This window comes from Macrobrachium rosenbergii, chromosome 41 (genome assembly GCF_040412425.1).
Source record: "Macrobrachium rosenbergii isolate ZJJX-2024 chromosome 41, ASM4041242v1, whole genome shotgun sequence".
NCBI classification, from domain to species: Eukaryota; Metazoa; Arthropoda; class Malacostraca; order Decapoda; family Palaemonidae; genus Macrobrachium; species Macrobrachium rosenbergii.
Window position 1 is genome coordinate 11,888,225 of NC_089781.1, and position 25,552 is coordinate 11,913,776.

The 25,552-nt window shown below is 38.7% G+C and overlaps 1 protein-coding gene across 4 annotated transcripts in view; it reads right to left on the bottom strand.

The window, feature by feature from the left end:
• Positions 1-997: 997 nt before the first annotated feature.
• Positions 998-25,552, bottom strand: part of Cad96Cb (protocadherin Fat 4-like Cad96Ca) — a 372,880-nt gene continuing 348,325 nt past the window's right edge. For all 4 annotated transcript variants that reach the window (XM_067083989.1, XM_067083991.1, XM_067083990.1 and 1 more), the window contains 19 exons: positions 24,390-24,520; positions 23,852-23,917; positions 22,486-22,578; positions 22,222-22,329; positions 21,892-21,993; positions 21,506-21,631; positions 21,272-21,362; positions 20,849-20,958; positions 20,435-20,611; positions 20,034-20,174; positions 19,454-19,644; positions 19,037-19,151; positions 18,751-18,905; positions 16,603-16,714; positions 16,099-16,246; positions 15,745-15,976; positions 14,527-14,616; positions 14,170-14,389; positions 998-3,596 (listed from right to left, as the gene is read on the bottom strand). In XM_067083989.1, the coding sequence (XP_066940090.1) occupies positions 3,513-3,596; positions 14,170-14,389; positions 14,527-14,616; positions 15,745-15,976; positions 16,099-16,246; positions 16,603-16,714; positions 18,751-18,905; positions 19,037-19,151; positions 19,454-19,644; positions 20,034-20,174; positions 20,435-20,611; positions 20,849-20,958; positions 21,272-21,362; positions 21,506-21,631; positions 21,892-21,993; positions 22,222-22,329; positions 22,486-22,578; positions 23,852-23,917; positions 24,390-24,520 (2,492 nt within the window). In that variant the 3' untranslated portion in view covers positions 998-3,512. The remainder of the gene's footprint in view (positions 3,597-14,169; positions 14,390-14,526; positions 14,617-15,744; positions 15,977-16,098; positions 16,247-16,602; positions 16,715-18,750; positions 18,906-19,036; positions 19,152-19,453; positions 19,645-20,033; positions 20,175-20,434; positions 20,612-20,848; positions 20,959-21,271; positions 21,363-21,505; positions 21,632-21,891; positions 21,994-22,221; positions 22,330-22,485; positions 22,579-23,851; positions 23,918-24,389; positions 24,521-25,552) is intronic.

A 25,552-nucleotide genomic window follows, 5' to 3' on the forward strand; every position in this document is an offset into this window, starting at 1 on the left:
GAAGGAAGATATTGACCTTTTATTATTGATAGGTTTTTAAGAAAAAACTAGTTTTATGGTATAAGAGCTCAACTTCATCAAAACCCCATCAATCAGATATGCCTGAATCGCATTTCAGTGGGAAGACTAATGTGATGACTATCCTCAGGGTGTGTGTATGCACATGGAGGATTCAGGTGAACACCGGGGACGTTTAGTTAAGGACTAAAGTTTTGATTACTCATAAGGGGCTATTCAACGTACCTCGGCCTTTGGGCACATCTCTGCCATTTCATAATTCCTGATACAATTGTCCCATTGCATTCTGACCACGAATCTCAACATTCTATAGTCATATCTTCTAAACTCAAACTCAGATCTAAGGACCAGGTTTAAGTGACACATGCAGAACCTCCTTAAAAGTTCTGGATGAACCTCTTTAGTTCCCCTGAGGAACTCTTGTTTAATCCACAAATTTAATTACCTGTGATAGGACACACTTGTAACTTTATTGGCAGAGATGGAATTTCATGCCTTGTCAGAGAAAGGTAAAAATCTTCAATCACAGGAATAGTGGAGTTGACTGGATCAATGCCCCCTTTTACTACACCATCTACAGAAGAACTGGGTGCACCTGGCCTGGTTGAGGATGTTGGTTGAAGTCCTATAGGGTCCTAAAATGGCTTCAGTTGCTTTCTTTGAAAAACTTTTGCTACCTCTGAGACCTTGGTGGATAGACTCCAAGTGTAATGCTTAAGCATCAGGAGGTACTGCAGATTATAAAGAAGTGTGACTGCTTGAGTAGGTTCTTTCAGGTTTGGAAGTGCCTGGGATTGTTATTCATCGTGGCTAACATGTCTGTGAACCTCTCATATTGAGGTCAGAGGGAACTATAGGAATCATCTTTGCATTTTGGATGCTCTAAGATTGATAGATTTTGAAAAGTATAGCATGTTTGTTGTTTTTCTTCACATGATAGGAATATTTAAACTTGCATGGTTATAAATCATACAAAAAATTTTGAAGTACATTTTATTACTAATATATCAATACCATTAAACCAATGGATTTTCAATGTTAATAAATTACATTGGAAGAAACTTTCATTAAAATTTGAAAATTATTTACAAAAATAGATTGCACAAAGCCAAGATTTGCTGTTTGAATTACATTTAATATTTTCTCATAGAAAATCTTGTGAGATATATAAAGAAAAGAACTCTAGCCTATTCCAATTTGGTCTCAGTTGTGGAAGCACCTGTCATTATTAGAAGTACTAATAATGGAAATGAATTTGTAAAGCATTGTTCTGACAAATTTACAGCTGATCAGTGTATAACACTGAGGTCTATAATAAAGAAAAATATACAAATACTGTACCTACTGAAATATCACTATTGCTATTTAAGAAAGTGATTAAGATTTTTCTTGTATTTTGGACACAAAAAGTCTTACCATAATCCATTATGATATCAAAGTAACTAAAATTATAAAATTAGCTATAATGATTATTGGCTCATCAACTTTCCCTTGTTTACATTCTCTTAACAGAAATGAATAACATTTGTTGACCGATATGTTGGGTTATAAATTACTATTTTGTGCCAAAGAACTAGTGATATTCTTGCTCAATCAGTTGTCTAATTAGGACATTTTTCTTGCTGTCAAATTTTACTCCAAAATGTAAATGGTTTTGTAGAAAATTAAGTTAGTGAATACTGTATTAGTTTAGAAATATTAGACTATACTAAAACTGGGGAAATCAAAACTATATTTTCTAACTATAGACATATTTCAAATTTTCCTTCAGGTTTCAAAGTCAAGTACGGTATCATTGATATGGCAAAAATTATAACACTAGTAAAAATAGTTTTTTCCTTTGGGGTATAACTTACAGTCTTGGTATTCATTTACGTGTTTTGTGAAAAAGACAATATTCATAAATATTGTAGCAGTAACTAATCATGTTACACGAAGTTCAGTAACCCTTATCCATTAAGGTGTATATAGTAATATCTTAGATTTCGGCTTCAGTCAAGCAAACTCCTGACCAATTGATACAACTAACCTTGCCTTTCTAAGGACTGGTTAACGATGCCCTTTATAAATATCTATGTGACAACAAACAATGTACATATTACAAACAATATAAGTGTAAAATGTAGTAACAGCAACATATCTCGGACAGAAACATGTTTTAATGATAAACACGGCTCTATGTACAAAAAGATTTTATGAACTAACATTACATTACTATCACATATGAGTCTCAATGTATTGTATTTACATAATGATATAGTATGATAACAACTGAACATTAAACATAAACATTTAAAAGTAAAATTTTCTTGATTTACTGATGAAATAATTGAGTTGTGTTATGTTTTCTCATTTATAAAAGATTAAAAATTTTTTCCATTATGACACATGACTGAAAACATTTATTTTTTAGATTACAGCATCTATAACTCCCAAAGGAACGACAGAAGTAATGATCTGCAAAAGCAAAGTTTCTAATCTCCTTTGGAAGTTATAAGTAATTCTTATGACCTTGAGAAAAACAGGTACCATAAAAATTACTTTGAGACAAATTCCTTAACATTAATGTTGTGACATACCCTGGGTATGATCTAGGAATTAATCTACAGTATTGAATGAATCACAGATAAATCAGGAGTTCTACTGCTGCTGCAGGGAATGAAAAAAAAAAAAAACTTCAAAAGTTAGTAAATAATATTACAAAAGGGCTTAATCTCTGAATAAATGTAATATGTACTTACTGTCCTATCCAAAATTGCAATTTTTTTACTTAACCATTAAGTCTGGACTCCAATAATTGGCTTGTTTTACAAATGGATATGATGCTAAAACTTGAAATTTGAATGTAAGCCCAGCAGTTTAAGCAAACAAGCTTGACATTTTCTTTTATTACAGCACATGTATATGTACTGTACCACTATTCAACAAATAAACTTTGTGCTTTTTGATATCCAGAGCCTGTATCTTTGAACACTGGCATAACAATATAGTGATACAGAAAGACACTTAGATACTGTCATCATCTATGATGCATGAGGCTCCAGTGAATTCAGGGCAAGTGTATCTTCCTTGTCATCTTTCAATTTGAAAAAGGTATTAAGGAATAATTTCTTGATGCAAACATTTTCTAGTAGGTTTTGATATACCAATACATGGTGAATTAATATACACTTCAATAGACTTGAATGAAAGCTTTAACTCACAGGCACCATAACAACAGTACGATTTTACTGAATACAGTACAGCTAATCTTCTTGAATATACTGTACTTAGCAAACAATTCTTATAATCTCCCTGCTGCAAATTAACATAGTGATATGCTGAAATATTTATTAAGTATTTAAGATACAGTACAACCTACAGGAAGACTCCAAAATGACTTGCAGGTACAAAAGTACATTAGTTAACAGTAATGTTGATCTTGAGTAGAAAAATGAAAAAAAAAAAAAAAAATGGTGACATAAAACACTAAAGACTAATTAATTTACTTATTGTTAAAAGTAGACAGTAAGGTTTGGAGTATCTGAACCAGATGACTGAGGCATTGGGGTAACGCTGACTTCAGGATCTAATTCAGTCTGTAAAAAAAAAGTATTGTTTTAACTTCATAAAAATGCTATAATTCTCATATATCATATGCCGCTCACTTGATGAGCATATTTCAAGTGCACTTTTCAATATATTTTCTTTTCACCTTAAGCTATCTACTAGTTTGCAATTTGTATTATATCTATTAAAAAATATTTCAATGCTGATGAAACAATGTTATTCAGTTTGCAAGTGATGTATTCACCTAAACATGACTGCTTCATATAATTTTCTGAGTATCAATTTTGTATTTTGTATTTTACAAACTGCCTTTTTCTATAATATTTAATGATAGAATGGGTTATTGATTAAATATCTGTAGGCAATAGTTGGTAGATATGTGCTCACTTTCACTTATCTGTAATTTTTGCATTCCTTATTAGCAATCAAGGTTATTCTTATGGTGTATGTGTGGCTTTGCAGAAGGTAGCTCATATGGGTTTCTGATTTTCAAAAAGTACCTGATGTACAAAGGTACTTTTTGAAGATCAGAAACTTGCCCTACCTTCATCTTTTACATTCACTTAAACTGTTCTTGCACAGATGGTGATTACTCACAGGGGCTTTGAGAGAGACTGAAATGGAAGAAAGCAAGCAAAAGTGCCAGGGCACTAAGTCAGAAAACTATATGACAGTTTCATGAGGTGCTCTCTGATAGGATCATCTGCTGCTATTCTGTGTAGGAATGCCACCTCTGGAGGAGCCTTAGGCATCATCTCCAGTGATAAGTCTATTAATTTACCAGCACTGCTGTGATATTTTTTCCACATATTTTTGACATTTATGCAATAGGCAGAGTTTCTGTTTTATTTGCAGTTCCAGTTGGTGCAAGTAAACTCTGGAAAATATTTTTGTTCCCATGGAATTACAAAGTATCACCTTTTATATGAGAATCCTTTAGTGTGAGCTGGAATCAGTTGTTGAAAACTTGGTAACAAGGTAGTTATGAGGTGGAGATGGGGAAGAGGTGAGTGACTATTTCTCACTCGGTAACTGTCACACTAATTTTCCTATCAGCCACTGTAGAGCACAGACATGTGGCACTCTGCCCTACTTAGTTGTTGAGAACTGGAATGAGTACTTGCATATTGGTGTTGTTGAGAGCTGGAATGAGTACTTGCATATTGCTGTTTAACTGGGTTTTTGTTCTTTTTCGTTGTTGGGCTTGCTGTCTGTTATTTTATCCAGATGGAGAAACAACGTGAGCAACATCATTGCCGTTATGTTGTGTGCAACAACTGACCCTCATACTGTGCTGCCTGCAGCAGAAGTCCTGCAAATGGAGGGGGGGGGTTTATGCCTTTGGTAATGCCCTGTAATCCCCAAGTTCCTTCCTTCCTCCATGTTCCATTCCTCATCCACCTCCTGTGAGTGCTACTCCTAGGAAGGAAAGCACTAGGACTTTTAAATCTGATCATGACCTTTCGTTGGAGGAAAAAGCAGCTTCTGATGGAGGTGCACCTTATGCAACTGTCTTGCCGTCATCTAAAAATGACATCCAGGTACACATAAGGCATCATTATCATTGCAGTACCTGGTGAAGATTTGGCCTACTCTGAGTATTACAGGTAGCTCTTCTTTTGAAGCCTTCCTTGATACCCTGGGGAAGAGAACTTGACACCTGAGCCCTCTTCATCTAAGGTAGTTACTGATATGTCTACAGCTGCCCTGACTTCAACTGCTTTTTTTGAAAAGGAGGGGGGATCTTCCTTTGTTCATATACAGAACAAACCCTTGGCCTTCACGTAAGGGGATTTTCTCAAGCGCCTAGCTGGAGCCTGGTTAACAACACAAGGATTTGGTGGCAACAGGAGATAGTCAATGGGGAAAGAGGTGGGACGAGCCCGACCTGGTTTCCCCCTAGCAGATGCTGTGATGCTTCGGTTCTCTCTTAACTGCCTTCCAAGCAAGACAATCGCTGTCTTTTTAGTTATTCCTGCCCTCTTTATGCCTTGGCATTCTGGTTTTTCATACTCTTTTTTTTTGTTTGTGTGATTCTGCTTTATATTGTGTGTTTTTTGCATTCCCAGAAAATGCAAACCCATGAATTATCTAAGCAATCCAGGTCTCAGAGAAGATGCCTGGGTAGTGGTAAAAATCCATGCTCTTGTTATTTAGCCACCTTGGATATAGACCCACATACCATTTGTAGCAGATGCAAATCTAATGATTGTAATGTAAGAAATCCCTATCCCAAGTGTTGTAATTGGTCTCCAGAGCAATGGAAGAATTTTGGTAAGAGAGGAAATAGGAGAAAATCAGTTGCTCCGTTTTGAGAAGGTTTCGCGCCTCCAATGGCGGAAGACACCTCCACTCCTTGTTTTACCTCCTCCATGCCAAAACCTCCTCTCGTTGCATCTTCTTCTAATGGAGATTTTACTCCTTGTTCTTCTATCCAGCTCCCCCATGTACAGTCTTTTCAGTCATGGATGTGCAGCAGCTTTCCGAGTGTTGGGCATCATTTGGCCTTCCAGGGGTACCTTCCTTGGGGGGCCTACTGTCCCACTTCATGTCTTCCTGCACTCCAGTGTCTACCGCCATGACGGTTTCCAAAGCTAAGCTTTCTGTGACATCTTCCCACACTTCCATGGGCTTCCATCCTGGGCCTTGTATGTCTGCTGCTTCCAATTCTCTTGTTCAAGCTCTGTTGGATAGAGTTGAAGGTGCTCTTTTGAAGAAGTATGGTCAGACCGAGTTGATGAAATCGAAGAGGAGACATTGTAGATCTCCCTCTTCATCTTCATCTTTCTCTTCCTCCCCCTTGTCTGTTTGTTCCATCCCTATCAGACATTGGAAGAAGACGACTTCATAGCACCTCCTCACAAGAAGATTCACTGGCCCTTTCTGGATTCACGCTCTGCTTCTCCTGCAGCCAATCATCGTTTTCAAGACACATCCGTGTCGAACTTGTTCCTGCTTCACCTAGAGCTGCCCCAAACTTACTTGCTTTGCACAGACGTGCACCTATCAAGTCACACAACCTTGTGTCTTCAGCTTTAGCCAATGAATGTCGCCCAGTTACCTACTCCTGGGTGGAAGCACACGTCGAGAGAAATCTCCTCTTAAGAATCACAAATCTGCGGATCCAACTTCTCCACAAGTAGTCACAATTATCTCATCTTCTACTCGTTCTGCTCAAGGAATTAGTGTTATTGCCACGGCTATGAAGAAGGATGACAAGGTTCCCATTAAGAAGTCTATGTTGAGGGAACATTCTTAGGACCAGGACCATTCTCCTCTTACATCTCATAGTCCATGTTCTCGCTCACGAGGCTGTGACCATTCTCCCTGTAACGAGAGCCCTACATGGATGTGCAACCATCCACGGCTGTCATCTCCTCACTGTAATACGTGCTCCTGTTTTCATGGACGGGACTGTGATCCACGCTCTCGCTCACGGCCGTGACTGTTCTCCATGTAACAGGAGCCTTACACGGCCACATAACCAACCATGGCATTCATCTCCTCATCATAGTACACGCTCCCGTTCTTGTGGACGGGATCGTGATCAAGACAAGGCACCTTCTCGTTCTGCAGAAGTTTATGCTCCCAAGAAGGTCTTGGGGCCTGAGTGAACTTATGCCCCAGTTTAACAAGGATATTTTTGTTGCCTCCGATTCAGTTCACAGGACAGATTGAGAACCCCACTGACTGGAAGTTGAAGGTCCTCTCCCCCTAGATGCAGAGAATCAAGAACTTACGACAACCTACGCAGAAGTCATTGAACTCAATTGTAGGTAGAACAACTGGGCTGAAGAGACTGTGTCTACCACTTCAGATTTTTCTTTGAGTCTAGGTGAATTCTCTCGTCTCTGGACAGGACAGTTTGCTTCGATCTAGTAGGTCTTTTAAGTTGCTCCCTCCACCACTTGCATGGCATAGACATTTCTACATAACCCCCAAGGCTGTGTTACAAACAAGACAAGTGGATCCAGACCTGGATTGATTAGGCCCAAGCCTATCATTATACCAATTTAAGGCGGAGGGCACCTCCTTCACACACCAAGAGTCGGCTACAGTGGAGATAATAGCTTCTATGGCGTTTCAGGCGGTTTCATGGCTTGACCTATGGTCGACAACATTGGGCAAGATCTTTAATGCCTCCATGGTTAGCGACAGTGAGGAGAGTGCCACCTTCCTTAGACTGTTGCAGTCTGGTAGCAAGACTTTTTCATACTTGGCTCACTTAACAGCAAATATATGGGCCAATTGGTTACTGAAGAGAGATTCTGCCCCCTCTAAGGTCTCCAGATTTGTTGGCACGGATTCCATCTTGGCATTGAGAAATGGAGATATTCTAAGCTCCTCATCTCTTTTTCCTAAGGACCAGGTTAATGCGGCAGTTGACAGACGGAGAGCAAACAACAGTGACCATCTTGTGCACCAAGCCATCTTTAAATCGTCTCGTCCTTCTCATGCTGACATAGCTAAGCCCAGATCTCTGGCTACGTACACTTCGCCTAAAAGACCTCAAAACACGACGGTCCCTCATGGGGGCCTCCAACCTTCTCCTACTCCAAGAAAACTCTTCAGCAGCATCCCTTTCAGCTCCATTCTTCCAGACCCAGGAGAAGAGGCAGAGGCAGGGCTAGAGGAGGAAGACAGTAGAGGTGGCGGCCCTTCCCACTCGCTGCCTTTGTTGGGGGGTGCCTGGCAGGTCACTGGGCAACTTGGCAGCAGTACGGAGCGGAGACCTGGGTAGTAGATGTTCTACGGGTTGGATATCTACTCCCCTTCGAGTTTCCTCCTCCCCTCTCTGAGTGTCCACTTCACCAGGAAATGTACAGTATACTCAAGGCTTGCTGAAGTATCTAGCTCTCCAAGAAGTAGTGAGGAAAATGATGGAAATAGGAGCTGTGGAGGTCATGAAGGATTGATCCCAAGGCTCTACATCAGTGTCTTTCTGGTTCCAAAAGCATCAGGCAATTGGAGACCAGTCATAGACCTATCTACTCTCAACCTTTTCATCAGAAAGGCTCGGTTCAAGATGGAAACTCCTTGCATAGTTCTAGCAGCCATCAGGAAGAATGACTTCATGCTCACAACAGACCTGAAGGATGCATCTCAGATTCCAATCAACCATTCTTCCTGGAAGTTTCTTAGCTTCAGCCTGAGAGAGATAGTTTACCAATTCAAGATGCTGTGCTTTGGCCTTTCAACTGCCCCACAGGTTTTCACAAGTGTGTTGACTCTACTTTCAACCTGGGCCCATTCTCACAGGATATGCATCCTGAGGTACCTCGATGACTGGCTGGTCCTGGCAAGTTTTCAGGTAAAGTTAATCCAAGACAGGGACCGTTTACTCCAATTTTGCCACAGCTTAGGCATAGTGATAAATTCGCAGAAGTCAAATCTCATGCCCAGCCAAAGGATTCTTTACCTGGGCATGCATATAGACACAACAGCAGTGAGGGTCTTCCCATCATACCAACACATTGACAAGTTCAGGACCATCGTTCAGTCCTTACTCTCCAGACAAAAGCAACCAGCACGTCAGTGGCAGATCATTCTGAGTCACATGTCGTCCCTGGAGAAGCTTGTTCCTCACGAATGTCTCTCCACCTTTGATCCCTTCAGTGGAGACTGAAAGAGTTTTGGTCCCCTTCAAGGGATTTTACCTTTTGGGTTCCTGTCTTGAAAGAAGTGAGACAGGACTTAGCATGGTGACTGAACGGTAGGAACCTGACCATAGGAGTGCCTCTTCATTCTCCCCCTCCGGAGATTCTTCTGTTCTCAGATGCCTTGAACAAGGGTTGGGGTGCAGACTTGGAAGATCTTCTGACTTCAGGGGTGTGTGATCACCAAGACAAACAGCTTCACATCAACATCCTGGAGCTAAAAGCTTCAGGAATTTCAGGGAAGGTGATAGGGCACTCAATGGTCCTCATGTCTGACAATATCACGGTGGTGGCGTATGTCAACAAATGGGGTTAGTTTCCTGTCAACATCATGAACTGACAGTACAATTACACCAGTGGGTGGTGACTGACTCAGTGGATCTCTCAGCCAAATACATTCCAGACAAGTGGAAGGTTATGGCAGACAAGTGGAAGGTTGTGGCAGACAAGCTGAATTGTCGGGGTCAAGTGCTAGAGGTATTTTTTGTTTGGTCGTCCCAAATCACTGGGCTGTGTCAGAAGGCGCCCTGCAACACCCTTGGGACAACCTGGATGTTTATGCCTTTCCTCCCTTTTGCCTGTTTCTTCAAGTAATCAACAGAGAAATGACTTCTCAGAACCTTGGGATGAACCAAGGTACTGAGAGAGATTTCCCCCCTGGCACAAACTTCTTTGCCAAGCCAACCACACATCGAGAGGTTCCACTAATTGGTAAGGTTCCTATCTCTTCATGGCTGGAGACTATCCAGTATCTTCTGCAAGCGAAAGGCTTTTCTCGCAAAACAGCAACAGAGATGTCTGGCTATCCCAGATCATCATCTACAGCTGTGCCAGGGAAAATGAGCCGTCTACTGTGATGGGTGTCATCAACGGAGTTTCTCTCCAGTCGGAACTTCTATTCAACAAGTAGCAGACTTCCTCATATTCCTCCATAGGGAGAAGCTACTCTCTGTGTCAGCCATCAAGGGCTATAGAGCTGCTCTAGGGTTAGTTCTGCGTTTGAAAGGTGTACAGTAGACCTTTCTGCCTCATGGGAAATCTCTATACTTCTCAAAAGTTTTGAACAGTCCTGTTCCCTGAGAGATCTTAAGCCTCCTAATTGGGATTTGACCCCGGTACTTAGCAGCCTCACTCGTGCTTCATATGAACCTTTACAGGGTTCATCAGACAGAAATTTAACCCTCAAAACGATCTTCTTACTGGCCGTGGCTTCATGGTCTGTCTTTTAATGTTAAACACTCGAGGAGTTGGGATCCATAGCCTTCGAATTCGTCGCTAAGGCTCAAAATCCCTTGGTTGATGATGACAGGTTTGAGTCATTCTCAATCCCCTCCCTTGGAGATTTTGTTGGTAAGGACCCAGACAAATTACTTTTATGTCTTGTCAGAGTACTGTGTAGCTATCTAAAAAGGACTCGACATCTCAGACCTGATTGTCGAAGCCTTTTTGTTAGTACAGGCCGGAATAAGAAGTATCATCCAAGAACACCATCTCCTTTTAGCTATGTGAAGGGATTAGACAAGCATACAATATCTCTTCACATACAGATGCCAGTACAGTTTGCAAGAGGCCATGATGCTAGGGGCTTTGGCCCTTTCATCACTTTCAAAAAGAACTTGTCGGTTCATAGGATACTGAAGGCTGGTACATGGCTTCGCCAAACGACCTTCACATTACCCATAAGTCCTTGGAAACTTTTTCCTTGGGGCCTGTGGTGGCTGCTCAACAAGTTGTGTAGGTTATCTGGTGTCCATAGAGGGACAGTGTATATCTTACCTTAGCAGTGTGTATCTTACCTAAGATGTTGGTTATGAAAGTGAATGGGATGACTGACCTCCTTCCTTTCGATTTCTTTTCCTCCTCTTCTGGCAGGCAGTGGAGAGATTTGAACCATCATTTGCTGGAATTGGTTAGACACAGGTGAGTGAGCACTCATTCCATTTGTCATATCTGATTGTTCCTACACAATACAAATTCTTTAGTAGAAGCAAGTCCCTTCCCCTCTCTTACAAGGGGAGAGAGGAACTGACAACAGAACAAGGTTGGTAGCTAACGTGAGTTTTGTTGTCTCCGACAATTACAGGTTCTTTTTATTCTTCCAAGACACAATGTTGACAGGAGTTTCCATTGTCTCTTAGCCCAGATGTCTGGCTGTTGAGTAACCCTTCGCTTAACAGAATGGGCATACGACTCATTCCTATGATCTAACAATTTGCCAGGAAGAGAGCCCAAGTGAGCTGAACCACCAGTCAGTTCTAAAGCTTGCTTTATCCTCCCACTAAAAGTAAGTCTCCCCTTACGTTAAGACCAAGGGTTTGTTCTGTATATGAACAAATGACAAATTTTAAATCAATTTGTATTTTTCATAGCTAAGAAACCTGAGGTCTTAACGTACATGGCCCACTTCAAGCCACCCCTCACACAGGTACCTGGGCTGGAAGAAAACAAGCATCACAGCATCCACTAGGGGGAAACCAGGTTGGGCTCCACCCACCTCTTTCCCCATTGGCTATCTCCCATTGCCAACAAAACCTTGTGCTCTTAATAACCAGATTCCAACTAGGCACTTGAGAAAATCCCCTTATGTTAGACCTCAGATTTGTTATTTTGTTTCATAATTGATTTAAAATATTTTAGTCATTTTTCTGTAGTATTTCCTGTAGCAATCCTCTGGTAGGTATGACTAAGTCTTACATTCTGGTCTTGACCAGCCCTTTAGTGTGTAATCACAAGGAAGACAAGTGACAGGAAAGGGAAGAAGCACCCATGGCACTCTTCATGTAATTGTTCCTGGCAATATCCTTTGTTGTCATCTTCTTTGTCATTGTCGAACACATCTTTCTTCTCGTACTTGCGCAGTGGAAGAGGGTCTGGGGACAAGGAGGAAGATGAGCTCGACAATGACAAAGAAGATGACAATAAAGGATACTGCCTCTTTTAAACTATGAAAAAGTCCAAGCAGGCTACTTCCCTGTGCTCTTCCCTCTTGGGGAGGAGTGGAATTGTGCAATCATTGGGTGGTGATTGGTCTACCTCTGGCATAGCTGGCAGCATGGCACCAACTCGCTTAATCTTGAGGTCTGCTCTGACTTTGCCCCACCATAAGCTCTTGAGCTCATACCAGGATGAGTCCGTGTGTCTCGGTAATTGTCCAACCTTGGTTGGATGATCAGGAAAGGGCAGAAAGGCAGTTGCAAGACAACCCATTTTCCTACATCTCCAAGGAGTAACACAGAGGGGGTTGCACAACCTGCACACTCGTCTAGGGTTTCATCTATGGATCAGATTTGTGCTGGTGAAGGGAGATTCTCCTCAACTTTCTTAGGGAGACTTTAGGAGGGAATCTTACTCTTTTTCCACACAGTGTCTCTGCACTTTCTGGAGTGTTCATGATCCGAGTTCTCACTCCATGAAGAGGTCCTTTCACCTCTTCTGCCTCTTGTGCATAGTTGCCATGTGTGTGAGAGGGGTAGTGAGGGCCCTTTCTTCCCCTCTGTGTATTGGCTCAGTGGCTACTGAGTTTAGGAGCAGGCAAGTGGTGGCATCTGAAGTTGGAACTCCATTCCAACAGCAAATCAACTGAGTCCTGATCCTTTTTTCTGACAAGTCTTTTTGGGCTTGGTACAGGACTGGGAATGGCATGACTCCTCCTTTGTCTGAAGAAGGTGCAACTCTCGTCCCAGGGATCCAGTCCTGTTCATCCAGAACCACCTCCCCCCCAGGCCAAATTGGAGCAGTACTTAAGGAGATTATTGCACTCATTTGTTGGCAGAATACTTTTGGGGAGGTGACCTTGGCTTTGTACTTGCCAAACATCTAATCTACTGAGCTGATCGTTGAAAACGGTAGAAGCAAGGCCTTTGGTCAGGTAACCATGGTCTCAGTTAACATATGGCATTTTGGAGGTGAATGCCCCAATCTGTGGGTCAAGGAATTCTCTTGCCTTTAGCAAATTGAGAAAGCTCCTTTCCCCACTGCTATCACATCAGAGGAAATACAACATGCTGGAGTCTGCTCTGTTAGTGTTGGACAAATGACCACCTGCTGGATAGGCTTCATCAGGAGGGTGCGTAGTACTCTGCTGCAAAGGCTACTGCAGCGGAGACAGTATCCACGACATCAAATCTGGACTGTAATGTAGCTCAACCTTTGGTTGAACACGCTAAAGGACTAAGTTATATCAGGTCTCTTGTCTTGGAGCAAGAAGGCATTTAGGAGGGTTGCTGTTATCAGGAGGTAGGACCCTCACCTTCCTGGCACACCAGAATGCCAACCAGTGGGTAAACTTGGTCCTTAGAAGGAGAGACCTCTTTTTTTCTTGGCTGGTGTTGCATGAGAGTAGCCTTCCTCATGTCCGGGTCATTGCTACTCTTCCCAAGGAGTAGTGTGGAGGCCATGGTTGAGTGTAAAATCTCCGAGTCCTGATAATCCCTGATCACCTGCACTATATTCAACCTTCGGGTTCAAATGCAGTAGCGAAGCCCTCCACATCTGAGTTTACATACTAGCAATGGGTTCAGGACTAAACTTTACCATTTCCTCCTCCCACCCCACCTAAGTGAGGAATAGAGTACTCACTAGAAAGAGGACTCAAGACTATTGCTGCAATAGATATGGCTCTACTCTTAACTAAGATTGTGCTACTTTTATAAGGTATGGCTTAAGTAAAATAAGTGATCATAAAATTGTTCTAAATTTTGTGCATCTCTGGGTGATGTCTTTTGTGTTCAGTTGAATGATATGCCTCTAATATGCAGAAAGGGATCATGGAATGAGGGTATGTAATAAGATACAAGGACTCCCCATGAAGGTGGATTGCACTTATCCATTGCTACTTTAAGCAATTATTTTGCACTTGCTGGCCACCCACCCTTGGGTAGGTAGTATTTCTTAAAACTTACCTTTTAAATTTATTATGTATGAATAACTGTCTCTGAAAACTTACCTTGTTACTAAGTTCATCTTCCCAAGAGAGCTTTTTAACTCTCTTTGGAATTGATCCATGTGGCCAGGCAACTTTACTAGACTGATTAGACCCAGATGAACTGGGCTGGCTATCTGGCGAAGAAGCATCAAAGTATGGAGTGTTTGGAGGTGTAGGAGCAGGCCCCACTTTATTTGCAGGAAGACCTCCAACAGCCCTAGCAGACCCAGCAGGTGATCCACTGTGAAATACAAATACTGTATGAGAAACCTGCACGAGCTTGAGATGATTACACATGGAAAGTCAGTTCAGATTTATTGCATATGTTATAAAATATTAAAAAGATTGTATTTATTAACTGTAGAAACAGCATTTAACCTCTTAGATTTAGCACTTCCACTTCCTGGTGACACAGAGCTGCGATTACTTCCTCTCAGTCCACCTTTTATTAAAGTCCCTGTGGCTGACCTGCAAGGGAAGAATAAACATAAAAATTCAATTCTGGCTTTGAATATCTTTTCTCTGAAGTAAGTCAGATTTTTTTTTCAATTCATCACATTAACAAAAAAGCTGTATTTTACTAATATTTTAAATGAATTAATGCAAAAGAAACTTTTAGATATTAACAAATATATAAACGTTTATGTGAAGTTAATCATTATTATCAATTCAACGTATAGTTTAAGTACAATAGAGGTAAGTCCATTTGATTATGTTAAAATTTATGGGTAGTAACATTTTATTTAAAAGTACCAGTGCAAATAGCATTGAGACATATTACTGTATATAAATTTCCTTGCTGAAATTAAAACTTCTATAGATGGCCCAGCAATTTTATTTTTGCTGGGGCCTTGATGGGACAGGTAACCTAATAGAGACATCTAGACCAGGCCTGACTGACTTAAGAATAAGAAAAGCAAAGACACAAAAGAATGGTCCTAACCCTTAAGGAAGTTTAGCATGTTTTGGAGAGGGTTAACTTAACTGAACCTGGGAAAACAGAAGCGAGGAAAGAATTCCAAAGCTCATTAATAAAGGAAGAGAAACAAACATCGAACCAAAGAATACAAGGACTAGAGATTGCAGCCGAGTTGCCTGGAAGGTGTTTCAATGCTTCCAGCACTTTTCAATTCAATATATGTGGTTAGAGTAATACCTTTGAAAGAATAACAAAGCTACTAAGTAGCAGAAAGGAGAAGGATCTAGAGACAAGGTAAGAGTGGGGGTCAATTATTAAGTACACTGCTTTTAATTTTAACACTGTTAAGATGAAAAACAAAAAAGCACCAAAAAAAGGAGAGCATATTATTAATAAATGGCTGTATGTATATATGTAGCCAGTAGAAACACTGACACAGTAACAGGATTATTTTTATGGATATTAGCTTGAAGTACATATATTTAATCTGGTTGTTACATAACTTTTATTAAAAACACTAAAGAGTAGATACCAAGCAAAATAGATTAATAGGTTATGTATGAATTCACAGTTGTTATCTTTGTACATAATAATTCTCTCCAAACTATCATAACACGGCAAGCAATGTCATGAATTCCAAGAGGGAATTTTGTATAAAAAAAAATAGTATGTCATACTTGGATGAATGTGCAGGAGGCTCTGGTGTTCCACTAAGGGAAGCAGTGGATGCTGTAGTTGAGTATGATCTCACTGTTCCATTAAGGGATGAACCATCCCCAAAGCTGCCAGGAATAGCTCCATTATTGGAAGTCTCTGATGGAGTTGGAGGAATATTTGTGGATGACACTGGAAATGATCCATTGGCAAGGGGATTCTTCAGATACCTGCGACTGCTTTGCGCTGATCCGTCTGTAATATTGGAACGATTGCAGGTATGAAGACTTTTTTTTAAATAGAGGTGACGATAATATTTCCCATGAACTAAAGTTAAAGGAAATTATTGCAGCACGTAGGAGTTAATGATTACTTACTTGTGCTGGCTCTGATACTGCCATTACTATAATTATTGTTAATAGTTTGATTATTGTTATTCTCAGGAGATGGGAGCTCAATGCCTGTGAGTCCATCCTGTTGCACAGGACTTCCCAAGGGAGTCATCTGTCTACCATTACCCTGCATCTGTTAAGGAAGTATTAAAAAAATATGATATTAAACATTTTTGAAGTGCATATAAAAATATAATTCAGAACATAACCAATTTTCAAAAGTATCCATCCATCTACATATCTTAGGTTCTTAAATATACAAGTTAATAATTGTATCCAGCAAATATTTGACACAAAATCCTTGTGTTAATAAGTAAACCCATAATTAAAACTTGACTAACATACTGTACCACACACTTGTAGATAATTCATATCTTCTAGTTTATCCCTTTAATCCTTCAAAACTTTTCCATTTAAGGGAATCGAGTGGGGTAAAATCTAGTCCTATTAAAAAATTACTGAAATACTGATTTAATTAAATTAACATACCTGATGATTCAGAGGAGACAGTGGATCAAGCTTGGTGTGTGGAATGCTGTTGGATACAATCTGGCTCATTTTTGTTGGTAGAGCTGCATCACTGTCATCTCGGTATTTTTTGCTGTTTTTCAAAAGTAGAAGTCCATTATCAACTTTTGTGGTTTTACATGGAACATTAAGAAAACTAGTAGAATTCTTTGAAAAATAAAATGAAAGCTTATACAGTATATCATTAGATTCCTGAAATTTGTTATGAGGGAATTTAAGTCTGTACATAAAGACTCATTTAACACTGAGTTTTTGCCATGGGCAAAAAAAAAAAATTAAAAGCTTGAACACTTTCCCCATCAGGTATTTTTCACAATACTCTATACTGTATACTGAAGTCGGTTTATAAAATCAAGACCTTTCCTTCAAACAAAAATGTGACTTAAGCTAATTGCTCTCAAAACATAAATATGGTTAAAAGAACCCTTGCTAAATTTTCTGGGCTACTTCCAGGAACTTATTTTATTGGAAGGTTTATGAAAGTTTCAAAGCAATACAAAATAGTTTTGAATAGCATCACCGAGATGTCACCGTAGGTTCAAGTTGACAAGATGTGTAATAAGAAATTGTGACAAAAACTTCTGGAATATGCAGAGAAAGAAAGAGCTCACCAAGAAATTCTTCTAAATTAGAAACCTTACTTTTCCTGTTTAAGAAAATAGTAAACAAGTATCCTAAGAAAGCTACCTAAAAAAAAAGCTAAGAAATGAAGACTGTAAATCAAAATTGTCTTTGCTTAGTCTTAATGAGAGAAATATCTACATCTCATGTCCTTCTCTGACTTATAATTATTACAAAGCTGAAGACTGAATACAGTGGTATTCATCACAATCGCAATAACTTTACACTATCATTAAATGATTAAATATTATTAAGTAGTATACTTGGATTATAAAAAATTTTAGCCATCATTAAAAAATAACTACTGTAATCGAAAGGAATATGCATACCTTAACATCCTGACTATATCATCATAGCTAATGTTGTATCATTTATTAAATAGGCATATGTTCTCACTTATCAAGTTACTGACTTGATTAGCATGTTTCCACATTTAAGGCCTCAGTGTTTCTTTGGAAATTAAAATGGTGACCTACCAGTAAAGGCCAGATTTTGTATGACATATTTTAGAATTTGAAGCCTTCTTTGCACAAGCCTCTGTTTATATGTATGCTTCGGCTTGGTCATGCAAGTTTAAAGAAAGCACAAGAGCAAATTTTTAAATGTAATAACAAAATATAATGCAAAAATTGCATATCTTAACTGATTAAGATCTTAAATAAACAAGTACTTTAATATTTGCTAATCCATGATCCAATCTATCATTCTACTACAGTTAAAAGCAGTCGCATACTAAAACACTGAATTTTATGTATCATGAGAATTTATTCGGATATTCCCTTTACGTGTCACAAATAATACTTTGCCATGTAAGCAGAGTTGATGGAATATGCTGACAAGGGAAAAAAGAGACTGCATTAAACTTGAGATGGATATTGGCATTTAATATCATTTATGATAGTGGTCACGGAAGTACAGTAGTGTATTTTAATTTAATTTTGCTTATATCTGCAATTCTGTAACAAACTATCTTTTTTCATAAAGGCAAGAACAGCAGAGGAAAATTTTCTAGACTTCAAATTCACCCATACTACTACAGAAGTAAAGTCTGTGGTAAAGAAGTCTGTAACTAAAGATAAGATGCTGATCATTAAGTGCATCATAAAGGAAAGACCACACAACCCAAAACATTCTTTAGTAACCCACTTACACAGATCCTACATTCCTCATTTTGGTTGGGAGAGCTGCATTTTGATCATCTGTGGTTTTTTTGCTGCAAGAGGCCAGTTTTCCATTGACAAATTGAAACCAAAATAATATACTAAAATATCTGGTTATCAGCAATAATTTTTTTACAAAGTGCCTGTACTGACAACTGTGCTATTAACTGAAAACTCACCACCTAACAAGTTACTTACAACTTGTGACTTTCTTTGCTTAATTTTCCCCCCTATTTTCCTTTCTTATTGTTTCCACAAAAACTTAGCAGTTAAATTCATTATAAAACAACATACCCACTACCATAAAAGAATAAGGTTCTATACTTACTTTTTGTGGATGTAAATGGCAAGGCAAATGATCACAAGAATGAAAACTCCAAGGAGAGCCCCAAATATGACCATGAGGAGAAAACTGGAACCAGCTCCGAGAGGCGACGAACGAACAAGACCATCTGGGAAATTGATGGTGACAGGAGCAGAGGCCTGTTGATTGAATTACACAGTTATAGAACATCAATACAGTAACCAATACCTTGCACATTAATTAAAGTACTGTATCACACTTTTGAAACATACAACAGAAGTACAAGTTCAACAAAATGAAGAAGGCTCACAGTTCTAGGTGGAATTCCTGAATCCTTGGCAAAGACGACAATGTGCGCTTCTGTTGAATTGAGAGATGTTAGGTCTCTGATTCTAAGCTCACCATCACTGCCTATAGTGAACATCCTGAAAAGCAAATATATCAATACAATATAAATGATGTATGAAACCCCCTATTCTGCATGATAACTACAATCACAAAAGTGCCTGTTGTCCCCCATGTCTGTAGGCATGATTAGTTTCATTTTCACTGTGTACCACAGTAATCATACACCAATAACAGCATGCGTTTATTTATAAGTAGATTATTTAGTTTTCTGAGCTGAACACAAAGTAAATACAAAATAGAAACTTCTCATTCAACTGTAGATCACTGTCAACTCGCATTTCAGAACGTTTAAAATCAGGAGGTGATAGCTAAATCTTACTTTGCATCCTGCCCCATGACAGTGAGAGTGATCTGATCTCCCCTGTCACCGTCGGCTACTTCTACATTGCCAACACCATCTCCAGGTCTAAGTGTAGTCGAAGTCACAAAGAATTCATACTGAGGGTATCGAAAACGTGGATCCCAGTCATTTACATTGAGAACCTGGACCTTCAGTGTAGCAGTGTCATTCTGGGAAGAACAAAAGAATTAGTTGAAAGGTTAATTATTCACATAACACTTGTTATTTCTGTATTGTGAAATTGTGAAGAGAAGAAAATTTTACTCCTTAATTTTCCTAGGACTGTTTCAACACAACGTCCACATACTACCAGTAAAAATATACAGTAAAATATTTGATAAATGTAATGAGGTGTAGAGTACAAATTATTAAAATTTCTGAAAATCGCTTTTATTAACAATTATCTGTACCCAAACGCCTTGCTCTGAGAACCTGAGATGAAAAGTCTTTAAGGGGACACCGAACCTTCTAAAAAAATGTCCCCTACCACACATTTGGGCTTCGGTCTATTCTATTTCACCACGGGAATTCAAAAGGACATGCAGATTACATTACTTACGAATGTTCCGTCTGTTACGTAGACTTTGAGGTTATATTCTTGTTGCTCTTCAAAGTCTAATTCATGGTCTAAGAGAATCTGGCCTGAAGGTGAAATACGGAACACTCCATCTCCACCCCTTTCCAGGCTAAATCGAATGCCCTGTTGGAAGATGATACGGTTTTAATAATTTATTGGAAAATTTTGCCGTGGAACACGACGGCGTGCTTCTATTGTTTACTTCAAAGAGAAATATTCTTGATGATATCATATCATCAATTACTTTCTTAAATGGGAATAGCGTTACTCATAAAAATTGTGTGCCTTGAAAAGACGATAACTTTCTGAGAGGCATTCTAAAGAAAACAGTCATATGCATTTAATATTGTGTAAAATTTTAAAAATACAAATCATTTTCCTACTTTTTCTAAATTTTTGTTTATGATTGTCGGAGCAATTAAAGAGTGTCGTGGCAGATTTTCCAACACGGTTGCTACGTAATCCCTCTGCACGAACTGCAGCTGCGTTGAGTGATATCCTCTCCTTGACAGGGTCACAGTTGTCAAAGCGTATCTATCTGGATTGTCAACTTGAGTTGCCTGAAGGAAATATTTGAATGTCAAAATTAATACGGTACAATATGTGGAATATTTTAAATATGAAAGTGGACACAAAGATGATGATAATTGAAAACAGGTATTAAAATTCAAAGTTAATACTATCTCAAAGAGCAGACATCTTGTATTGAAGTCGTGTATAACAAAATTTCTTGCGTTATATAAATGATAAACATATACAATTATTTTATGAGACAGTAAAGTGACGGGATAACACACCCTGACTACAAGCGTAGTGGGTTGAGTTAACTTGTCATCTGGGAGGTCTTTGGCAATCGTGATCTCCCCGGTTTTCGGATCTATATGGAACCAAGCTGCTTCCGCTTCATCTGTAAGAAATGAACGATAGTGATTTAATTCATATTTACTTGAATAATAATATTCCAATACATAAAAACCTAGCCCTTAATTGTGCAACTGCATACAGTATGTGTTCGTGTGTGATTATATATATAAATATATATATATATATATATATATATATATATATATATATATATATATATATATATATATATATATATATATGCACACACACACTTATAAATGGTCTCCTTTTCTGTCATGCCATTACACCTCAATTTCTTATCTTTGTATTAACCGAACTGCTGCCTCATCGCTCACGAACTCATAAACACTCACCTCTACTGAATGAGTAAACAACTGGAGCTTTGATTCCCTCATCACGATCGACGGCCCGAACAGTCTCCGGTTGCACTTCCACTTTCGTCCCCTGTGACAGTAAATAATTAATATTTGTGCAAAATACCTTGTTACCCCCAAACAAGATCCCGTATTCAACTACCACTAAAATTCCATAATTGGTTACTCAGCGAAAAACTCTGATGTTACCATCCAAACGAAATCAGAGGTTACCTTTCGAGGGTCTTCGGGAAGCACAGCCATGTAATGGTCTCTGGCGAATGCTGGATTCTGGTCGTCAGCGTCCTGTACCTGGACAGTCAGGACTGTGCTACTGCTCTTGGACACCGCGCCTTGATCCTGATTATGTAAATGAAATGGTCAGTATTGTCCGAAGTTATACTATATTTTATAACGCGTAACATAACTAGAAATACATGAAATATATAGAAGATGAAATTATTTTCTAGCGACTGTATTACATGAAATGTAGAGATAAAATTGTAAGTAATCCCTGCAGTCACACTAACTTGAAATAGAGAAATAAGTATATCACACACAGTAATAAGTATATCACTCAGTTTAATTGTTTTGTGATTCTCTTGTACAAGGCTTTTTACCTGGGCAAGGATGGTGAGGTTAAAAATAGGATTTCTTTCGTAATCCAGAGGTTTCTTGAGAACCAGTGAACCCCGCAATGGAGATTCAAAAGCAAAAGTGTCCTGAAAAAAATAAAACATCTATTTTCACTGGTCTGTCGAAATTACCAAATGACCTAGAAACACCCAGTTAGTTTTCTCTTAATGGATAACAATCATTTTGACTCTAAACCAATTTGAAGTTTAATTCGTCGTGAATGTACTGCATTAGAAAATACACAGAAAGACTAAATATAATATTAGCTACAAAAATGTTCCAAGTTATAAGCATTATTACTGAGGTAAACTTACAGAGTGAGGTCCGGGGAGAATAGAATACTGAACTGTCGAAAACGGTCCCGGTTGATCATCATCAACAGCCTGGATGTCTCCCAATATCACAGTCCCAACAACAGTCACCTGCAGCATTCAAATCCATTCTTTTAAGATCTTTTGAGATTTAAAGTGCTCAATATTTCGATATTTTTTTTACGAATACTTGAAATAACTACATTCCAGTGGTATTCAAGTAAGAGATGAAATGCTCAACAGTTTTACACAAAGACTAAAAGGTACCTCTGAGACATTGACGTAATATGGAGCGTTGACGAAGACCGGAGCATTGTCGTTATCGTCAGTCACACGGATGTTGACAGGAATGGTGAAGCTCTGCAAAAGAAATGTAACGTAATTAATCTGATGTTACAAAACCATGAGGGTAAAACACAAGAGAACGGAACGCAAGTGAATCATCCGGCATTACACAAAACGTTCTTGGAAAAAATCTGTTTAGTTTGCACATATTTACTGCATTGTCTTTAGACGACTGGAAAAGTATTTTACAAAATGTGAAGTTTACAACAAAATGGTTACTTTATCAAATCAAAGCTTTTCTCAAAGAACATAAAAGCTGACTCATATATATTATACAAAAAAGGGGGAAAAATGGCAACTACGAAAATAAAGTTTAGGGTACATACAAAATACAACAAACCACCTTTAACAGGTCTGCCGGAAAACTGGCAGCATCCCGGGATATACAAACGCCACAAATAATTTTAAAAAGTAGGACGACCCCACCTTCGCCTATCGTCTCATCTTTCATGTCGCCCTGATCCGATAATGGCATCTAATGATGCCTATTGAGTAATAATGTTCCGTTTATTGTCTTGATACCCCGTCCCCACCCACTCCCCCTCACACCCTTACAATCGAGAATCTCCTCCTTGCGTGGCATACATAATTGAGTGCTGTGAAGTACTCGGAGAACACCATATACAAAGGTAAAGGTAAGTAAAGTCTATGGTGAGAGGTCAACGACATTACTCTGTAATAACAGATAGTTATGGAAATGGTAAAGGGATTTAATGTGCAGCTTCATACCCAGTGTCTTTTGAGATGATAACTTTCCCAATTTCACAACCCTTCTCTTCAAGATTTGTACTTCTTACATTACAAATATTCAACAGTTCTACGTCATACATGAGAACTAGGTAGCTCATCTACAAGGCAATAACATTTTTCTATGTTAAACCACACTAATTTCCTTTGGCTAATAATATAACGACATCACTCTGAACAAAGCTTTACGTACATCGAACTAAACCATACAGTGGCAAAAATCGAGCTTATTTTTCTGATAATGACAAAATCGTTTCGTAATCATACGACTGTGTGAGATCGCAGGTAAGCCAAGATCATAGATATAAAAAATGTTTAGAGTAGTGCGTGAAATGCCTTCTTAATTTTCATGTAACATCATAATTTTAACGATTTGACCCACATTCCAAAAGAAACAAGAGTTCGTGCCATATGCCCGAAGACATTTTTGTATTGTCAAACTGGGCCTGTTCATTATCATAAATTAGGTACACGTCCATCATAAAATTCAAGTAAAATCGACATATCGACAGCAAAATGAACAGACATGAAATGTACTAACCGGGTCGGTGGTGCCTCTTCTATCACAGATGACGTTGACTATGACGTGAGCTTCACCGTCTTTCCCCTGTAAAAAAATTATGAATAATGATGATGTGTTTTAAAAACTTTCAGACGTTAATTTAACAAAATGGAAATGGATTAATGGGTCTCCAAACTGTACGTATTTGGCAATGTCAAAACGAAATACATGAACAAACTATTTTACATAATATAAATAACAACTTGAAACATCTATGGAGACAATTTAATGAAATAAAAATAAAAATACAGACAGACAAATTAGATATACAGTATATATATATATATATATATATATATATATATATATATATATATATATATATATATATCAATATTTTCTACTTGATTTTATAACTGCTTTTCACATACATTTGCATATGAACAACTTGTATTTTGCCGAAGTGCTTCTCGATTTAACTGTGGACAAGAAACCCATCATACAATCAAAATAAATAAACCAAAAACGTTCCCTTAATAATATTCACAGCAAGCAAAACCCAGCTGGGGTGACTCACCTCCTTATCCAACTTTTTCGTGAGCGTGAGGTTTTTGGAATGGGCCGAGATCTGGACGGGAGAGTTGCGCTCTTTTAATCTAAGATAAATGTCGCCATTTTCACTGGCGTCGCCCTCCAGTCTTAACGTTCCTGAAATTACAGAGAGAATTAACAAACCTTATTCCGTGCGTAAAGAGGGAAAGTGAAAGAGGCAAACTGGGATACATACATTCGCAACCTGCATAGATATTTCACTCTTTCTGTACAAGTTGTGATGACGGATATACTGTATGGCTGCACTCACGGAACGCCAATATGAAAATGACACCCTTGTGCTTTCCGCTGCTTTCCAACATGAACGTGTCACGAGAGTTTCGCGGAAAAAAATCAATAATTTTTCCCAAGCGTCATTTTTAGCTCCAGCCTTCGTTCCCACCCATAATCGTGAAATCATTACTTGGCTGAACTTAGTTTCAGTCAATAATGTACTTTGCGACTGGAGTAAACTGTAATATATTTTTGTGAGTGTTTCTGCATTTCTTCCACTATTCTACCGAACTGCGATGTTCACACTTACAGTAAGTGGTTCATTTAAGGACGAACCAACTAGGTTGCACATTTCCAAAGCATCAACTGCTATTTTTTTTTTTTTTTTGCTAAGAATCGGCGGTTAATACTCATTGCAGCCACTCCATATACGGGGATAGGCCTATGCTTAAGTTATATATACATATACATACATACATACATACATACATACATACATACACACACACACACACACACACACACACATATATATATATATATATATATATATATATATATATATATATATATATATAATTTACACATTCAAATCTCACAAATGTCACAAACTGTCTCCTTCCCAACTGACAGACAGCCAAGAATTAAAATAGCATCATAAATACAGAACTTGATTCCCAACAAAACTAGCTTACGACGGTGCCAAACGCTATTCTGAATTGAGACATTTAGAACATGCGACCACTTGTATAAAAAGGTTTGTCAAAATCGAGGATAACGCTAATGTTGATATAGGTAATGCATATTCGTGCGCATACGAGCAATTTACCCAGACGACCGTGTCAGAAAGGCGGCAATGATTTGAACCCAATCAATCTAAAAAAAAACCTATACAAAGTTTTTGGGTGAAACGTT